Raw genomic sequence first — 15650 nt, forward strand, 5'->3', positions numbered from 1 at the left:
GTTTTTTTTCCTTCTTGAAATACACTGATATATATTGTATAGCCCTGGTCATGTGTAAGCTACTTGAGGGCAGAGATCAAATTCAATCTATTCATTTTGAAGATAAGGAAACTGAGGTAAGCTGCAGTTTGGATTTGGACCTCAGTGACTCCAGATCCTATGCTGTTTTTTTGTTTGTTTGTTTTATTTTTTTGCTTGGATTATAATTTATTATTTGAATGTATATGAATCCTTTCAATTCTTTTCCAGGCCCAATGGATATTCTATTCTGGGTAAGATTATGATAAGCAAGGCTAATAAGGACTTAATAGACAAAGGAGCAGGGTCAGGATCAGGCAGGGGACAGGAAGGTGGGAAATGTGATCTAAAAGAAATAGATCTGGCAAGAGCAATTTCATGGGAGGGTTGAGGCTAAATATTTGGTCAAATGATAAGGATACTTCCCAGGAAGACCTGTTGTTCCAAAGGCAATTGGGGAGCAACGGCTGCCTTTCAGTTGTTCAGTCCTACCACTGAGAAAGGATTGTCTTATTGCTAAAGGAGTCCAACATCTGAAGACTAGTCCTAGTTCCTACTGAGAGGACAGAGCAATAACTAGGAATTCTGGGGCTCAGGGTGATGGCCACAAACTATGCCTGGGCCAAGCAGTGTGATATTGGACATTTGGGGGTCCTTGAACTAGTTTTGAAAGAGTCCTAAATGTCCACAGGAAGTTTAGCTCAGGGACTTCAAAATTAGTTCAAGGACTCTCAAATTTCCAATATCACATTATTTGAACTAAATCTTAATAGGCACATGGCTTTATTTTTCTAAATGGCTTTCAATAAACCTTTTGAAACCATGATATTTTTCTTTCTGTCCCTCTATATTAATTTTATTTGTTACAGCAGCTAAGGTGAAGATGAGAGTGAAGGTTAGGGCTAACATGCAACCAGGGTCACAGTCATTTCATATCCCACATTTTGAGCAATAAGAGAGACGGTGAGTTTGTTAAACACATACAGTCTATATTCCAGAGGAAGGAAATGGAGACTAATCAGTTCAGAACTGCAGTAAACATTATAACGCCACACATAGACTCAGGGGAAGGGAGAAATGTCCCCAGGGATGGGGAAATGTGGAGTCAGAGAATTCAGAAAATTAAATAATTCACCCTCCAATGATCTCTTAAAGAGAAGAGATATTAGACCTTAAGTAACCATCCCATAGATGAGACATCATAAAGGCATCTTTTTTCTCTTTTAGTTAGCTCACCAACTCCCATGGTTTCAATTATCATCTTGATATCCAGCTCTAATCTCTTTCTTGACCTCCATTTTAGCATCACTAACTGCCTACTCAACATTCGTACCTGGATGTTGCATGTTGTTCTTATTCTTGTTGTTTAGTTGAATAGTCCTGTCTGTCTCATTGTGATTCCATTTAAAGTTTTCTTGGCAGACATTGAAGTGGTTTCCCGTGTCCTTCTCTAGTTAGTTCATTTGACAGATGATGTGACTGAGGCAAATAAGGTTAAGTGACTTGCCCAGGGTCGCACAGCCGATAAATATCTGAGGCCAGATTTAAACTCAGGAAGAAGAGTTTTCTTGATTCCAGACTCAGCATTCTATCCATCTATCCATAGCTGTCCCCTGGATGTCCCACAGTCATCTTAAACTCAACAGATACAAAAAAAAATTTCATTATTTTCCCCTCCCCCTACAATTCTTCTGAACTCCCTAATTAATTTTAAGGGTGTCACTATCCTTCTTTTCCCCCAGATTCCTTCAAGGGTCATTCTTGCCTCTTTACTTTCCTTTATCCAGATGCCTAATCAATTGTCAAATTTTATTTCTACTACCACATTATCTCACAACACTCCCTTTCTTTCTACTCACCAGGCCACCACCATAGTTCAAGCTCTCATCACCTTTTTTTTTTCTTTTTTAACTCCCATCTTATATCTTGGAATTAATTCTAAGTATTGGTTCCAAAGCAGAAAAGTGGTGAGGGCTATTCAGTGCGAGTTAAGCATCTTTCCTAGGGACACATGGCTAGGGAATGCCTGAGGCCAGATTTGAACACAGGATCCCATCTCTACTCCTGGCTCTCAATCCACTGAGCCACCTAGCTTGTCCCTCTCATCAACTCTTAACTAAGACTGTTATAATGACCTTCTCATTGGACTCCCTGCCTCAAGATTCTCCCCAATCTAGTCCATCTTCCCCTAAGCTATCAGTGATTTTCCTAAATCACAGGTCTTATCATGTCACCCTTCCCCTAATTAAACTCTAATGGTCCCTTATTACTTCTAGGATCAAATATAAACTCTGATGTTGATGAGAGACAGAAAGAAAGAGACAGAGAGATAAAGTGACAGAGAGACAGAGAGAGAGAAAGAGAGAGAGAGAGAGAGAGAGAGAGAGAGAGAGAGAGAGAGAGAGAGAGATTAGGAGAGTGACAGAGAGAGAAAGATAGAGTAAGAGAGAGGGAGAGAGAGAGAGAAACAGAGAGATACAGAGATATGATTTCAGTGATTGTTTGAAAAAATCCATTGTTGTATTTTAATTTTTTTTAAAGATTGCATAGAAATGTTAGAGAAACACAATTCAACCCAATAAACACTTGTTAAGCTGTTATGTTATAGAAACATAATTCATCCCGATAAACACTTGTTAAGTTTTTACTAGGGAAAAGGCAAAATACGCTGCTAAAATGACAAACTCTGCTTTTCGAGTACAATCACAATATAATTACCTACCTTCTTCTGCAGAGAAAACAGTTGTCACTGGGCTAAATGGCCCTTCACCTTTGTTGTTATAGACACCAACTTTTACTTCATAGGGTGAAAAAGAGAGGATACTTTCATTCCTAAAAACATATCTTGGTGTATCGGGAGATGTAACCACCGTCTGGATCCACGTGGTAACACCGAGAGGTCTGAAGGCAACAACATAGCCAAAACCTTCACCATTCTGTAATTCCTCGGGGACTGGCTGTACAAGAGAAAAATAAAAAAAACAATCAGTCCCATATAGATACTTATTTTAAAATCTGTATTATGAGGGGCAGCTGGGTGGTTCAGTGGATTGAGAGTCAGTCCCAGAGATGGAAGGTCCTGGGTTCAAATCTGGACTCAGACACTTCCCAGCTGTGTGACCCTGGGCAAGTCACTTGATCCCCATTGCCTAGCCCTCACCACTCTTCTGCCTTAGAACCAATACCCAATATTGATTCTAAGAAAGAAGATAAGGGTCTTTTAAAAAATAGAATCTGTGTTATGATTGGTGGCATTTAAACTGCAAAGTGTTTCAGAATCTTTACAGAGGGAGAAGGGAAGAGTACCAAATATTGTAGAAACTAGCAGTTGGTCAGCTGCATTTCTAATTTATTTTCTTTCAGTAACCAGATTTCTTGGGGCAACTGAGTAGCTCAGTAGATTGAAAGCCAGGTCTAGAGATGGGAGGTCCTAGGTTCAAATCTGGCCTCAGTACTTCCCTGCTGTGTGACCCTGGGCAAGTCACTTGACCCCCATTGCCTACCCTTACCACTCTTCTGCCTTGGAGCCAATACACAGTATTGACTCCAAGATGGAAGGTCAGGATTTAAAAAAATAATCAGATTTCTAGCATTGGGTTTAGATGACATCAAGAACATATGGATGACATGTGAAAATAACTTTGAAACAGACGTATGGAAATATCTGGTTTAGTGTCTTGTAGGAGAAAAAAAAAGGCCAAATAATACATAACAGACTTCTTTTTCTTTCCATTCATTGGATATTTTGATAGATATTTCCAGATCTGATTAAGGCCTGACTACAATTCAATTCATAAGCCAAGTTTAAAAAAAATAAAACAAAATTATATAAATGGTCTAATCACTGTCATTGAGCTGGCAGAAAGGAACCACAACACTAATATTAAAATAATTGCTATGTATTCAGCAGAATTCATTACTTTAAATGCGGAAACCTTGGCTAAGTTGGAAATTCCTGTTGACAGGTGTAATTATTTGCTTCACCTTGCTACAACAATCTTTTGCTTATGCTTATTTATTATTACCTTGAAACCTTAAAAGAATGCCAACAATTCCCAGGCCTCCTCTCTCTCAGATGTATAGTTGAAATTTATACTGATTACACACAAAGCCAGTGCTGAAAGGAAGGCCAGGAATGGAACAAAAACGAGCATTAAATGAAAGGATAAGTAACATACATCGCCTGGATAGGTTGTGGCTGTAATCTAGAAACAGACTCCTACCATATCCCCCACGTCTAAAGCTGACACAGAGAGACTTTGTCCAAGTAACTTACATCCCAAGTGATCACCAGTTCTGACCGACTTCCACCTCCTCCACTTACTTCTGAAGGGGGTACTTCTGGAACTGTGGAGAAGAGAAATATAGAGAAGACGATATTTAAGCTTGGTAAAAGCTGTTTGAAGGAAGCTTCTTTATAGTCAACATTTATTTTTGAAATAGAGCGATCACTGAAGCACTTTGGATGGTATGTTTCTTTTCTAGATGCCCCCAAATAATTGATAGCATAGCGTAAAAAGTAAGGGTGAGAGCAAGCAAAGGACTGGAAACCTCTGATGCACTGGGAAAAATCACACACCTGCTGCTATAAAAAGTTCTATCTCCCAATAATTTCCCCAAATCAGATGGGTCAAAATAAAAAGAGGAGCAGAAAAATTAACATTTGAAATTGGGCATAAAATTCAACCTCCTGCTCAAAATAAAATGCAGATAATCACTATGGTGATGTTTCTCTAATGGTATTTATTAGATTTTCAAAGGAATGAATGACATACAAAGAAGGACACACTCTTCATAAGCAACGTGAAATCTCTGAATTTCACATTTATTTGGAGGCTGTCAACACTTCCTTCACAGTTGTTCTTTGTGAACCTAAACATTCTACCTAAATGCTGCACTGAAGTCAGTCCTCTTGGTAACTTCTCCAAAGTACATAAAATTAGTTTACATTGAAGTTAAAATTACTTTAACATATTGAGAGACAAGAAAGACAGAATGGTAGAACAGACACAGAACAAGCCTTGTTGTAAGGAAGACTTTGATTTAAATCTCTCTCTGACACATAATGGCTTTATGATCTGGGCAAGGCACTTTACGTGGCAGTAACCCAGGCGACTTTTTAAGACTCTGAGTAATACATTTTTTTAAATTTTATTTAATTAATTAGTTTATAATATTTTTCTATGGTTACATGATTCATTTTCTTTCCCTCCTTCCGCCCACACCTCTCCTGTAGCCAACGAGCAATTCCACTGGGTTTTACATGTGTCATTGATCAAGACCTATTTCCATATTATTGATATTTGCACTGGGGTGATCATTTAGAGTGACCTCCCCAATCATATCCCCTTCGACCCATGACACATGGATTTTTAAGGTGTATTGGTTCAGGGAGGCTCCATACTGGGAATTCTTCACACATATGAAGTCATAAATCAGGCAAGGGAAAAAATAACAGTGGCTAAACTGTGGCTAAGGCATGAAAAAATTATGCAAGATGTAAATTAAACATCATCTTCTTCTCACTTATTATTGTGTAATCTGAAAATGTTAAGTTTGTATATTCATTATTTCATGATCAGATTTCTGTAAAGAGACTTCTCAAATTGAAGGTTAGTATCTAGAATTTTGAGGAATTGAAATGAAGGGTTTTTATATTGAAGTCCATGAATTATTAGGAATTAGAGTCATTGTCTTTCAAAATCTTAAAAATAAATATAGATTATTTTTGTTATATTTTCTCTCTTCCCTCTTCTTTATAACAATAATAAGAGCTAGTATTTATATAGCACTTAATAGTGTTTGCAAAAATGTTTATAAATATCTCATATTAGCCTTATGATCACTCTGGGAAGTAGGTGCTATTATCATGCTCTTTTTACAGATGAGGAAACCAAGGGAAAGAAAAATTAAAGTGACTTGCCCAGGGTCAGACAGATGCTAAGGGTTGGAGGCTAGATTTGAACTCAGCTCTTCCTGCCTTCGAGCCTGGTATTTTTCCCATTATGCTACCTAGCTGTCTATATTCAAGGTTGCAAAAATGATCGAACTATTGAAGATAGAAACAACTCAATTTAGCAACAGATTAAATGTGACATGAGAGTGAGGATTTGAGGGAGATAGTGAAGTTGTAAGCTTGAGTGGGAGGATGATAGTGCCCTTGGCAATAATAAAAAAGTTTGGATAGGGAAATGATAATGAGCTTAATATTGGACATCTTGAGTTTGAGAAGCATTTGAGTTGGAGATGTCATCGATGTCGGCCAAATTGCTGACTGTGGTTCAAGAGGGAGAATATGGTTGAAGAAAGAGGTTTAAGAATCACACGCAAAGATTATAATTTTGGGGTGATAACGAGATCTCCAAATGAAAAGTATAAAAGAAAGACATTAGAGAACTCAAGACAGATTCTTGAGCTCCCCCCTTCCCAGTATGTATGAAACAGGACAGAGACAAAAGGAGTCTAAGGAGTGGACGGACAGGTAGGAAGAGAAGCAGGAGAAATCTTCTCTTAGCTAGAGAGGTGGTAGTATCATAGACCACGTAAGGTAAGTATTGAAGAAGCAAAGTTTTTAGATGTGGAAATTTAGATATCATTAGTAACTTTGGGTAGATCTTTTTCAGTTCACTGATAGTATCAGAAACCAGATTATAGGAGGTTTAGAAAAAAGTAAGAGTAGAGGAAATATATACAAATAGAAGCACTTAATATTGATGGGCACCTCAAATTTTAGCCATTAAAGGGGAGAGAAAAAGGAGGGGGAGATCTTCAAATGTTCTTTTTCTTTTATTTTTTTAAGGATAGGTGAGACATTGGTTTATTTGTATGAATCAGAGCAGCAGATAATGGTGAAAAATTAAAGATTACAGTAAAATTGTAGTGATGGTAGAATGGGATATTCTGATGCAGACGACAGTAGAGATGAGATGCATTCAAAGGGGTTGGCCTTGACAAAGAGAAGAGTCATGAGACAATAGAAGATAGGAAAGAAAGAGGAGATGATGGGAATTTCTTTCTTAGGGATATGTGAGATAGAGGAGATCAGAAGGAGATCTCGTTCTGAGGGATTTATGGAAAGGAACACTACCCACATTCAGAGGAAGAACTACAGGAGTAGAAACACAGAAGAAAAAGAATTGCGTGGACACTTGGGTTGATGAGGACATGAGTGGAGATGTAGACCTGAAAAGACCACACCCATGTAACTATCAATAATGTGTAAATAAGTCTTGACTGACCACACATACTAAAACCAGTGGAAATGAGAATTAACTACAGCAGAGGGGGGCGGAGGGTTGAGGGGGTGAAGGGGAAAATAAAAACATGACTTATGAAACCATGGAAAATTTTTCTGAAAATAAAAAACTATTAAATACAAAAGAAGGAGATCTCGGAGAAATCACCCATTTTGGGGGTGATGTTGAGGCATGAAGCAGGGTCCTCAGCTGCCTCCAGTGTACCATATTCTTTGATACTAAAAATGAACAGTTAAATAGACCCAGGACTAGAAGCTATTAATTTCTTAAAAAGAAATTCTGCCCTCCCCCACCAAGAACCAAAAACCACTAACCTGCCTCTTCAGTTCTTACTTTTTCTGAGGGTAAACTTGGTTCCCCACCTCCAATTTTGTTATTGGCTACAACACGGAATTCATATTCCACCCAAGGATTTAAGTCCACCACTGTGGCTGTGAACATTTTTCCATCGATGATGTCAGGCACTATAAAGCAATGTTTTGAGAATAAAGAATTCAGACTCTTAAAATGAGAGTTTGAAACGCAAATCCAGGATCTGAAATTCTGTTTTTCCTCATTACCTGTTGTAACTATTTGCCAGCCCACTGAGAAAGGTGTCCGAGCTTGAATGACGTAGGAGGTGACTGGGCTATGATTGTCGGTACCTTCTTTCCAGGACAGTTGGGCCGTGGTGTCTGTTATTTCATCCACCTTTACACTTTCTGGTGGCCCAGGAGAACCTAGCCAAGACAAACAAAATGAGGAATTGGCTTTTATATGTAAAGGAATTCACTTTTGGAGGTCAAGAAAGGAGATTTTCAGTGGCTGGCCAGGGGAGGTAATAGACATGCTAATCTTTTCAGCTTTTCAGACACCCTCCTGCACATGAGTGGCAACTCTGTGAGAGGAGTTAAGGTTTAATACAAAAGAAAATAACCCATAAGAGCACCCCCTGAATGCCTCCAACAGATTCCAATTTCTCCAGTTCTTAGGGAAAAAGCCATTTAGCTGGGGATAAAAACACCACTCTTTCTTTTAACACTGGCTGAAATTCTGTCTGTTGTTTGAAAAGTATGAAATCCAGGCGGGAGAAAGTCATTCTAAGACTATAACATTAAGCGATTACAGATGCCACATTCTTTCGGAGGCCCTTGTGCAGCAGGATCCCTATACCTTTCCGAATTTGATGTCTTTTATTTCAGACCCAGCATCCTCCAGTAATCTACTAATGCATCTCTCTTGTCCACCAATTTGTTATCTAAAGCTGTTTTACCCTAGGATAGACCAGGGCAATTTTTCAACTCAGCAGCAAATCAGCACTGGAGAGCAGCGAGGTCTGGTGAGTTTCCTGTAGAGCATATTCTAGAAAATCTTGATTCTTTGGGGGTACATTAAAAAAAAAGAAACCTTCTTTTGCATTTCTGAACTAATGAAATACTTAAAATATATCATCTCAGATTGTGATTGTGAAATATCAATTAAAGTGTGCTATGAGTACATATAAAAAGAATTTTATTTCTTTAAATTAGTACTTGTCCTCTCAGACCATCAAAAACAAACATTAGCTTTGAGTCAGAATGAGCTCATATAATCAATTCGTTAAATAGTTAATCAGCATTTATTTTGGAATGGAAGGTTAAGAAGGAAGGGCATAAGTATCCACTACAAACCAAACAAGTGAGCCAGACATTGAGCTAAATGCTTGACACATATCTCATTTGATTTTCAAAACAATTCTGGGGGGGGATATTTTTATGAACCCCATTTTACAATTGAGGAAACTGAGTCAACCAGCAGTGAAGAGACTTATTTAGGGATTTAGGGTCACACAACTATTAAGTGTTTGATCCACCTAGGGGCCTATTAAGCATACTATGTGACAAGACATTGTGTTAAACCTTCAAAAATGCCCTCAAGGAACTTCTCTTCTAATGTGTGAGACAGATACAGACAAGTATATATACATGAGATAAAGTCAGCAGAAATTAGAGATAAAAAGAAGAAACCTACTGATTCCACTGCTGTTTTCTCTTCACTTAGAAAAGATCAATTAAAGGTAGAGAAAGGTATGGAAAAGTCAAGTCCATTTACCTCTTACTATCAGGTCTGCTGCAGATGAAACACTGTCTACTTCTGTTTGTACCATGCAAACATATTTCCCGCTGTGTTTGAGCTGAATGTTCCGAATCATCAAATCACCTGAAGAACTCTGTGGAATAAACCAGTAATGAACATCATTGTTTGAAAGCCTAAGTTACTCGGTAATGATGGAAACATTTCATTAACAGAAAACTGGATCTTGTAGCTCAGAATTATGTGATACAAGATAAAATAAAAAATGTAAAAATACAGATTTTTTAATAAGTCTTAGATACATGTAGATGCATGTGAGAGATTCTGCAAAATGAATATTTATGTGAAAGATATGTAATACAAAAATGTAAACAGACATGTACATATATGTATGTACTTCTACAGAATCATTGATTGTTCTTTCATGGTCTCCTTTATTGGCTCTTCATCCAGAAGAGACCTACTAATGGTAGATAACTCCCAGGGCTTTGACTCTTCTTCCTTTATTCTGTTTCACTTAGGAATCTCATGGGTTCCCAAGTTTTCAATTATGATCTCTACTTTGAGGATTCCCTGATCTACTTATCTATTCCTAACCTCCATACTCAAATCTCCAAATGTCTTTTGTAACTCTCATACAGGATATCTCATTTATATATTAACCTCAACATATCCAAATTTGAACTAAAAACTATTTTCCACCCCCCCCAAAAAAAACCTCTTCTCTGCTGAGCTTTTCTCTAGTATTATAAAAAATACCACCATTCTGCCAGTTACCTGGATTTACAATCTAAGTGTTATTCCTGAATCCTTACTTTCTCTAAGCCTCCCTAATCCAATCTATTGCCACACATACCATTGATTTTTTCTGATACATCTCTTTTCAGTTTCCCCTTCTTTCTCCTAACTCTTGCCATCATACTTTTCCATTCCCTTTTCATCTCCCACATCAGGCACTACAATGACCTTTTGGTTGATGATCTCTTTGTTTTTCACCCGTCCACTACATTCTCTGCTCAGCTGTCAAATTTCTCTTCCTAAGTAGAGATTTATTTGACAATTTTCATCTCTATTATTCAGTTACCTCCAGTGGTTCCCTATCACATTCTGGATGAAATAAAAAAAATCTTCTATTTGGTGGTCAATGCTTTTCATAGCTGGGATCCTTCAATCTTCTTACACCTTATTTACACAATCTTCTTTTCACTCCAGTGCATTGGCCTCCTTATTGTTTCTCAAATAAGATAATCCATCTCTCAATTCTGAGCATTTTCACTGGTGCCTCCTCATGTCTGGAATTCTCTCCTTCCTTGGCTTTATCTCCTGGCCTCCTCTTTGGTCTCGTTCAAGTCGTAACTAAAATCTTTTCTATCTATTTCTTCTAAATGATCATATACAGAGTTTATCTGCATGTATCTGCTTCCCTGTTGTCCTCCTTATTAGACTATGAGCTCCAAGAGAGCATGCTTTATCTTTCTGTCTTTCTTTTTATCCCCAGTATTTGGCACATTACCTGACATATCATTGGTGCTTAATAAATGTTTGTGGATTTGAAAATATCCATAAAATATATATCTACATGCATAGATACACATGTCTATCAGTGAAGCACCAAAAATTGGCAAGGTGTAATTAGAATTAGATACAGGTATTCTTTTTTACATCATGACTTTCCCCATTGTGGTTTTGCTATATTGCAGGTCGCCATAAGAAATTAAATGGGAATTTTTTGGAGAGTTTTGACAAATCCACAGATAACACATGAAGGCCATTAGACACAGAAAAACTCAGAAATGCAGAAAATATGTTTTGCATTGAATCATATTAACATATTTTATTTTTTAATTCTATTAATATGTGTAATTTCTTTTAAAAAATAAACATAAGTAAAAAGTTAAAGTTTGCAAAAAGAACATGAAAATCCAAAAGTTTTACATTGATTTTTCAGATCACGGGGCATCTTGCCCCTAACTCATACAATGTGGAAGGGATACCTGTATACGCATATGTCTATATTGATATACAGGTTTTTTTGTGATAAAATAAGATGTAATTATGAGCAATATTATAGGCACAAGTTGGAATAATTCCCAAATTAGTTTAACTGATAAAATCAGTTCCTCCAAAGTACCTAAAAAAACTTGATTAGTATCCCAGTGGCTATTTATTGAAACAGAGCCATATCTAGTTTAGGATAAAAACTGGTTTAGAATGTAAATTTATTTGCAAATGCTTATAATGAAGAATAATCAAAGAATATAAGCAGCATTGATGGATAAAACTGAGAGAAACAAGGGAGGTAAAAAACAGTTTAAGAGAAGATTTATTTTAAATTTGTTATTGGGTAGTTTTTAAGTTGTATCTTTTTTTTTTGTGACCCCACTCAGGGCTTTCTTGGCAAGGATTCTGGAGTGTTTTTTTGCCATTTTCTTTTCCAGATCATTTTACAGATGAGGACCTGAGGTAAACAGGGTTGAGTAACTTTCCCAGGGACCCACGGATAGTAAGAGTCTGGGGATGAATTTGAAACCAGGAAGATGAGTCTTCCTAATTCAAGGCAAGTGCTCTGTCCAATGTGCTACCTATTTGCCCTCATATCATGGACTACAGTCCAATTGTGAAGACACAAAGTAGCTGAATAAGAGGCAGAGATCAAAGGCTAAAAAAACCTTGAACCCTGAACCAGCACTGTCTGCACTGGTAGGGAAAGAACCCTCACCACTAAGATTATAAATCCACCAGTTTAGGAAGTGTATTGCTTAATACTGGATTTCCAACAGCCAAAAACCAATCAACAATCATTTAGCAAGCATGTCTCTGTGCTAGGCAATGTGCAAGACGATGGAGAGACAAACACAAAAATGAGATTTTCCCTGGTGGCAGAGAGTACATCTTCCTGCTTTGAGAAAGCAGTGTATATTTATTAATTTGCTCCAAAATGGTGATGATGAGAACTTAAACAACTACCAATCCCAATGGTTACCCTCTCTTCCACATGAGTCATTAACCACCTTGCTACCACGGGGAAACGTTGGCTAAGGTACCCCACACCACCTTAATTGGTAACTCCCTCTCCTAGACCACTATTTCAGAAAAAGCCAAAAAAAAAATAACCGTGCTTCTCTATAGTCTTTCCTCTTTGCGTTTTTCTTGTACCTACATACTCTATTGTCACTCTGGAACACCACAGAATCTCACGTATTAGATAAGTCCTCAATATATCATAGTATCTACTCACACATGAAAAATGATGTGTACAATGAGTTATTATCAGGGAAAATGATGTGTTAAAATAAAAGTATGGCATTAAATTATGAAATGAAAATTATGAAATTATAAAGAGTTATGTGTTTATAGATGCCTTATTTCTGATTGTGATATATGAATATCTTTTAGAACTTGTCTGTCTACACACACACACACACTCACACACACACGTGTGTGCATGCACAGAAAGCAAAACTTGTCCATGGGTCATAATGAGGCAAATGGAATATGTGCACATATACTGTTACTAAATCTAATAGTACAAATCTAATAGTACAAATTTTCCAGAAGAGATGTTTACACATTAAGCTTTCGTTTAACTTAAAAATTTTCCTTCTTTTCAAGGGTTTCTTGTTTTTAAGGGAATTTATGCCCAAAGAAAAATTTTCAGCACTGTCTGACCTTTGGAAGGCTTTCCAGTCTTCTGACCTTGACATATACTACAGGCAGATTATTGTTTTGAGAGTTTTTTTTTTATTTCCAGTGAAGTTGAGCAGTTTTACTATCAAATACTATCAAAGCAAGTATTCCTTAGGGGGAAGTTTTCATTTCTTCCTCTCCTTATTGATTTCTTTGAAAATGAGTAGTCAAGTAAAAAAAGACATAGAATAGAGTTTTTTTCTTTTATAGGATAGGAGCTGGGCCTGCATATTAGTATTAAATATTTTATCAAAACAACATTAAATATATAATTACTCAGACATGCTTATTAACTACTTAGATTGCAAACTAATTAATTTGTACACATTCTAGCACTCTAGTGATGTACCAGTACCATTTTCAGTCATTTCTTCAGGTTCTCATCAAGCTTCCCTTTGTCCACTCAAACTCATTCGTTCTTCCACATTTTAGCCAGTATTCATGTCTGCTCTGCTTCCTTGTTTGTTTCCTAACTTGTGTTATTTTATAAAGTTTTCTCTTCCTTTTTGCTTTTTTTCTTCCAGAAAATCTTTTCAGTTTTTCACCTTCTATTTGTTAATCTTAATTGCATTTTAGTAATCCATTGTTAATAGGGCTTTTATTGCTTACTTTATTTTACTACTGGACTGCCAGACTAAGTTGAGCATTTTCTTTTTTTGACTTGTCAGGGAGAACTGGAAAATACCCATTTATCTATCAACCTGGTTTAGCCCATCTGCAAAGATGGCTTTATTGGGATGTGGTCTTTGAACATATACTTTCTTTGAGATTGGGGTGGTAGGCAGCCCCAAAAAGGAACCTCCAACCAGAGGTACTAGTCCTCCCTGAACACCACAGGTACCCCACTGCAGAGTAGGAGTAATGAATAGATGAAATTATCCAAGTGGGAATGAAATTTGTTGTTACACTGAATGTGGGTTACAGGAGATAAGTAATACATCATTAGTAGAATGTGATGAAAATAATTTGGATTTTTCTGGTAAATTTTCTAGCATTCCTTCTCATTTATCAAACATATGTGTTCTTTTCATAGGCTATTTAAAGAGCCAAGATATTTACCAAATGTTTATATTGGGCTTTGTGGGGGAAGAGAAAAAGACGCAGAAGAGGAAGAGGAGAAAGAAGAGAAGAAATAGGAATAACAAGAAGAGAAGAGGCAGCTGGGTAGTCTGATGTTCAAAGGATCAGACCTGACATCAGAAAGATTGAAATTCAAATCTGTCCTCAGAATCTTATGAACAGTGTGACCTGGGTAAATCACTTAACTTCTGTCTTGCCTCATTTTTCACATCTGTAAAGTGGGGATAAATAACAGTCCTAAATAAATAAATAACTAAAATGATGTATTTATGAATTTCTGGAAAACATTAAATTTCTGTACAAATGCTAGTTGTTATTAGTATGAGGAAGAGGGAGAAGAAAGAGAAAAAGAAAGAAGGAGTAATAATCAAAGAATCTATAGTATTTGTTTGCTGCATTCAACATCTCATTTGGAATGGAAGGCTCTGAGGAAAGTACTACAGGTATTATCATCCTTTTTCTCACGAGGCATTTGAGGCTCGGAGCAATCATGGTTAGACAACTATCAAGGGACAGAGAGGTAGGAGAGGGGCTCCTGCCTGGTTCTGGCCCCCAACTTTCTGGTCCTTCCCTCCATCAGCCCAAGCTGCCTTCCAGAACACAAGATCTCTCAGCCATCAGGAAAAGAAAGTGTGATTGGGGATCATATATGGGCATATATAGCTACAAAACAATAAAAATTAATTGCAGAGAATGTGACAACCTATATTGATTGGTAAAAGGCATTCCTTCATCCAGCATGTCTATATTAAAACACAAGTCCACTTTCTGATCCTATCATTATATTATTACTATATTATGATCATTAAAATTGAGAGCTAGAAGGAATTCCATAAATTATTTTTTCTTGAAAGGGTTTTCTGAAGAGATATCAGATATTTCTAACTAAACAATTTTGATATCGGTCTGGTGGTTTTTAACAAAAAGAAGGAAATTTCATTAGCAAAACCACATTCCAATAAAAATAGAATTTATTTTTACTTCATCTCTGTATCAATGAAGTTTTTCACTTAAAACGTTATCATTTCTGTTTCCCGTCATTTAAAACATTCTGACTTTTGGCATTAGCATTTTATTCATTAAAAATGCTTAGGATTCAATTCATCATTACTATTCTTCTTTTAAACAATAACTAGATACAATGAATACGGTATGTGAAAACAAATTCATAGCCCACATTATTTTTGAAATGTGAAGAGAATTATCATCTGTGCCAACAGTGATGAAGTTCTGGGATCTCTCTTTAAACTGATTTTCTGGGGCAGCTGGGTAGCTCAGTGGATGGAGAGCCAGGCCTAGAGATGGGAGGTCCTGGGTTCAAATCCCAGCTGTGTGACCCTGGGCAAGTCACTTGACCCCCATTGCCCACCCTTACCACTCTTCCACCTATAAGTCAATACACAGAAGTTAAGGGTTTAAAATAAAATAAAATAAAATAAAATAAAAAATAAACTGATTTTCCCTGTGACTTTTTTCTCCACATGGTGATACTGAAGTGTAATTGAAAGTTCTTTGTGTTCATAGGGGGAGAAATTCAAATGATGATTTAGTCTATGT

General features: G+C 36.8%; 1 protein-coding gene across 1 annotated transcript in view; it reads right to left on the reverse strand.

Annotated features, from left to right (window-relative positions):
* LOC123247078 (contactin-3-like) overlaps positions 1 to 15650 on the reverse strand; it is a 76793-nt gene that overhangs the window by 26818 nt on the left and 34325 nt on the right. The window contains exons 6-10 of the mRNA XM_044675877.1: positions 9345 to 9462; positions 7835 to 7993; positions 7589 to 7738; positions 4295 to 4365; positions 2741 to 2975 (exon numbers count right to left, since the gene is read on the reverse strand). Of these exons, the coding sequence (XP_044531812.1) occupies positions 2741 to 2975; positions 4295 to 4365; positions 7589 to 7738; positions 7835 to 7993; positions 9345 to 9462 (733 nt within the window). The remainder of the gene's footprint in view (positions 1 to 2740; positions 2976 to 4294; positions 4366 to 7588; positions 7739 to 7834; positions 7994 to 9344; positions 9463 to 15650) is intronic.

The sequence above is a fragment of the Gracilinanus agilis genome, chromosome 1, assembly GCF_016433145.1.
Source record: "Gracilinanus agilis isolate LMUSP501 chromosome 1, AgileGrace, whole genome shotgun sequence".
Lineage (NCBI taxonomy): Eukaryota > Metazoa > Chordata > Mammalia > Didelphimorphia > Didelphidae > Gracilinanus > Gracilinanus agilis.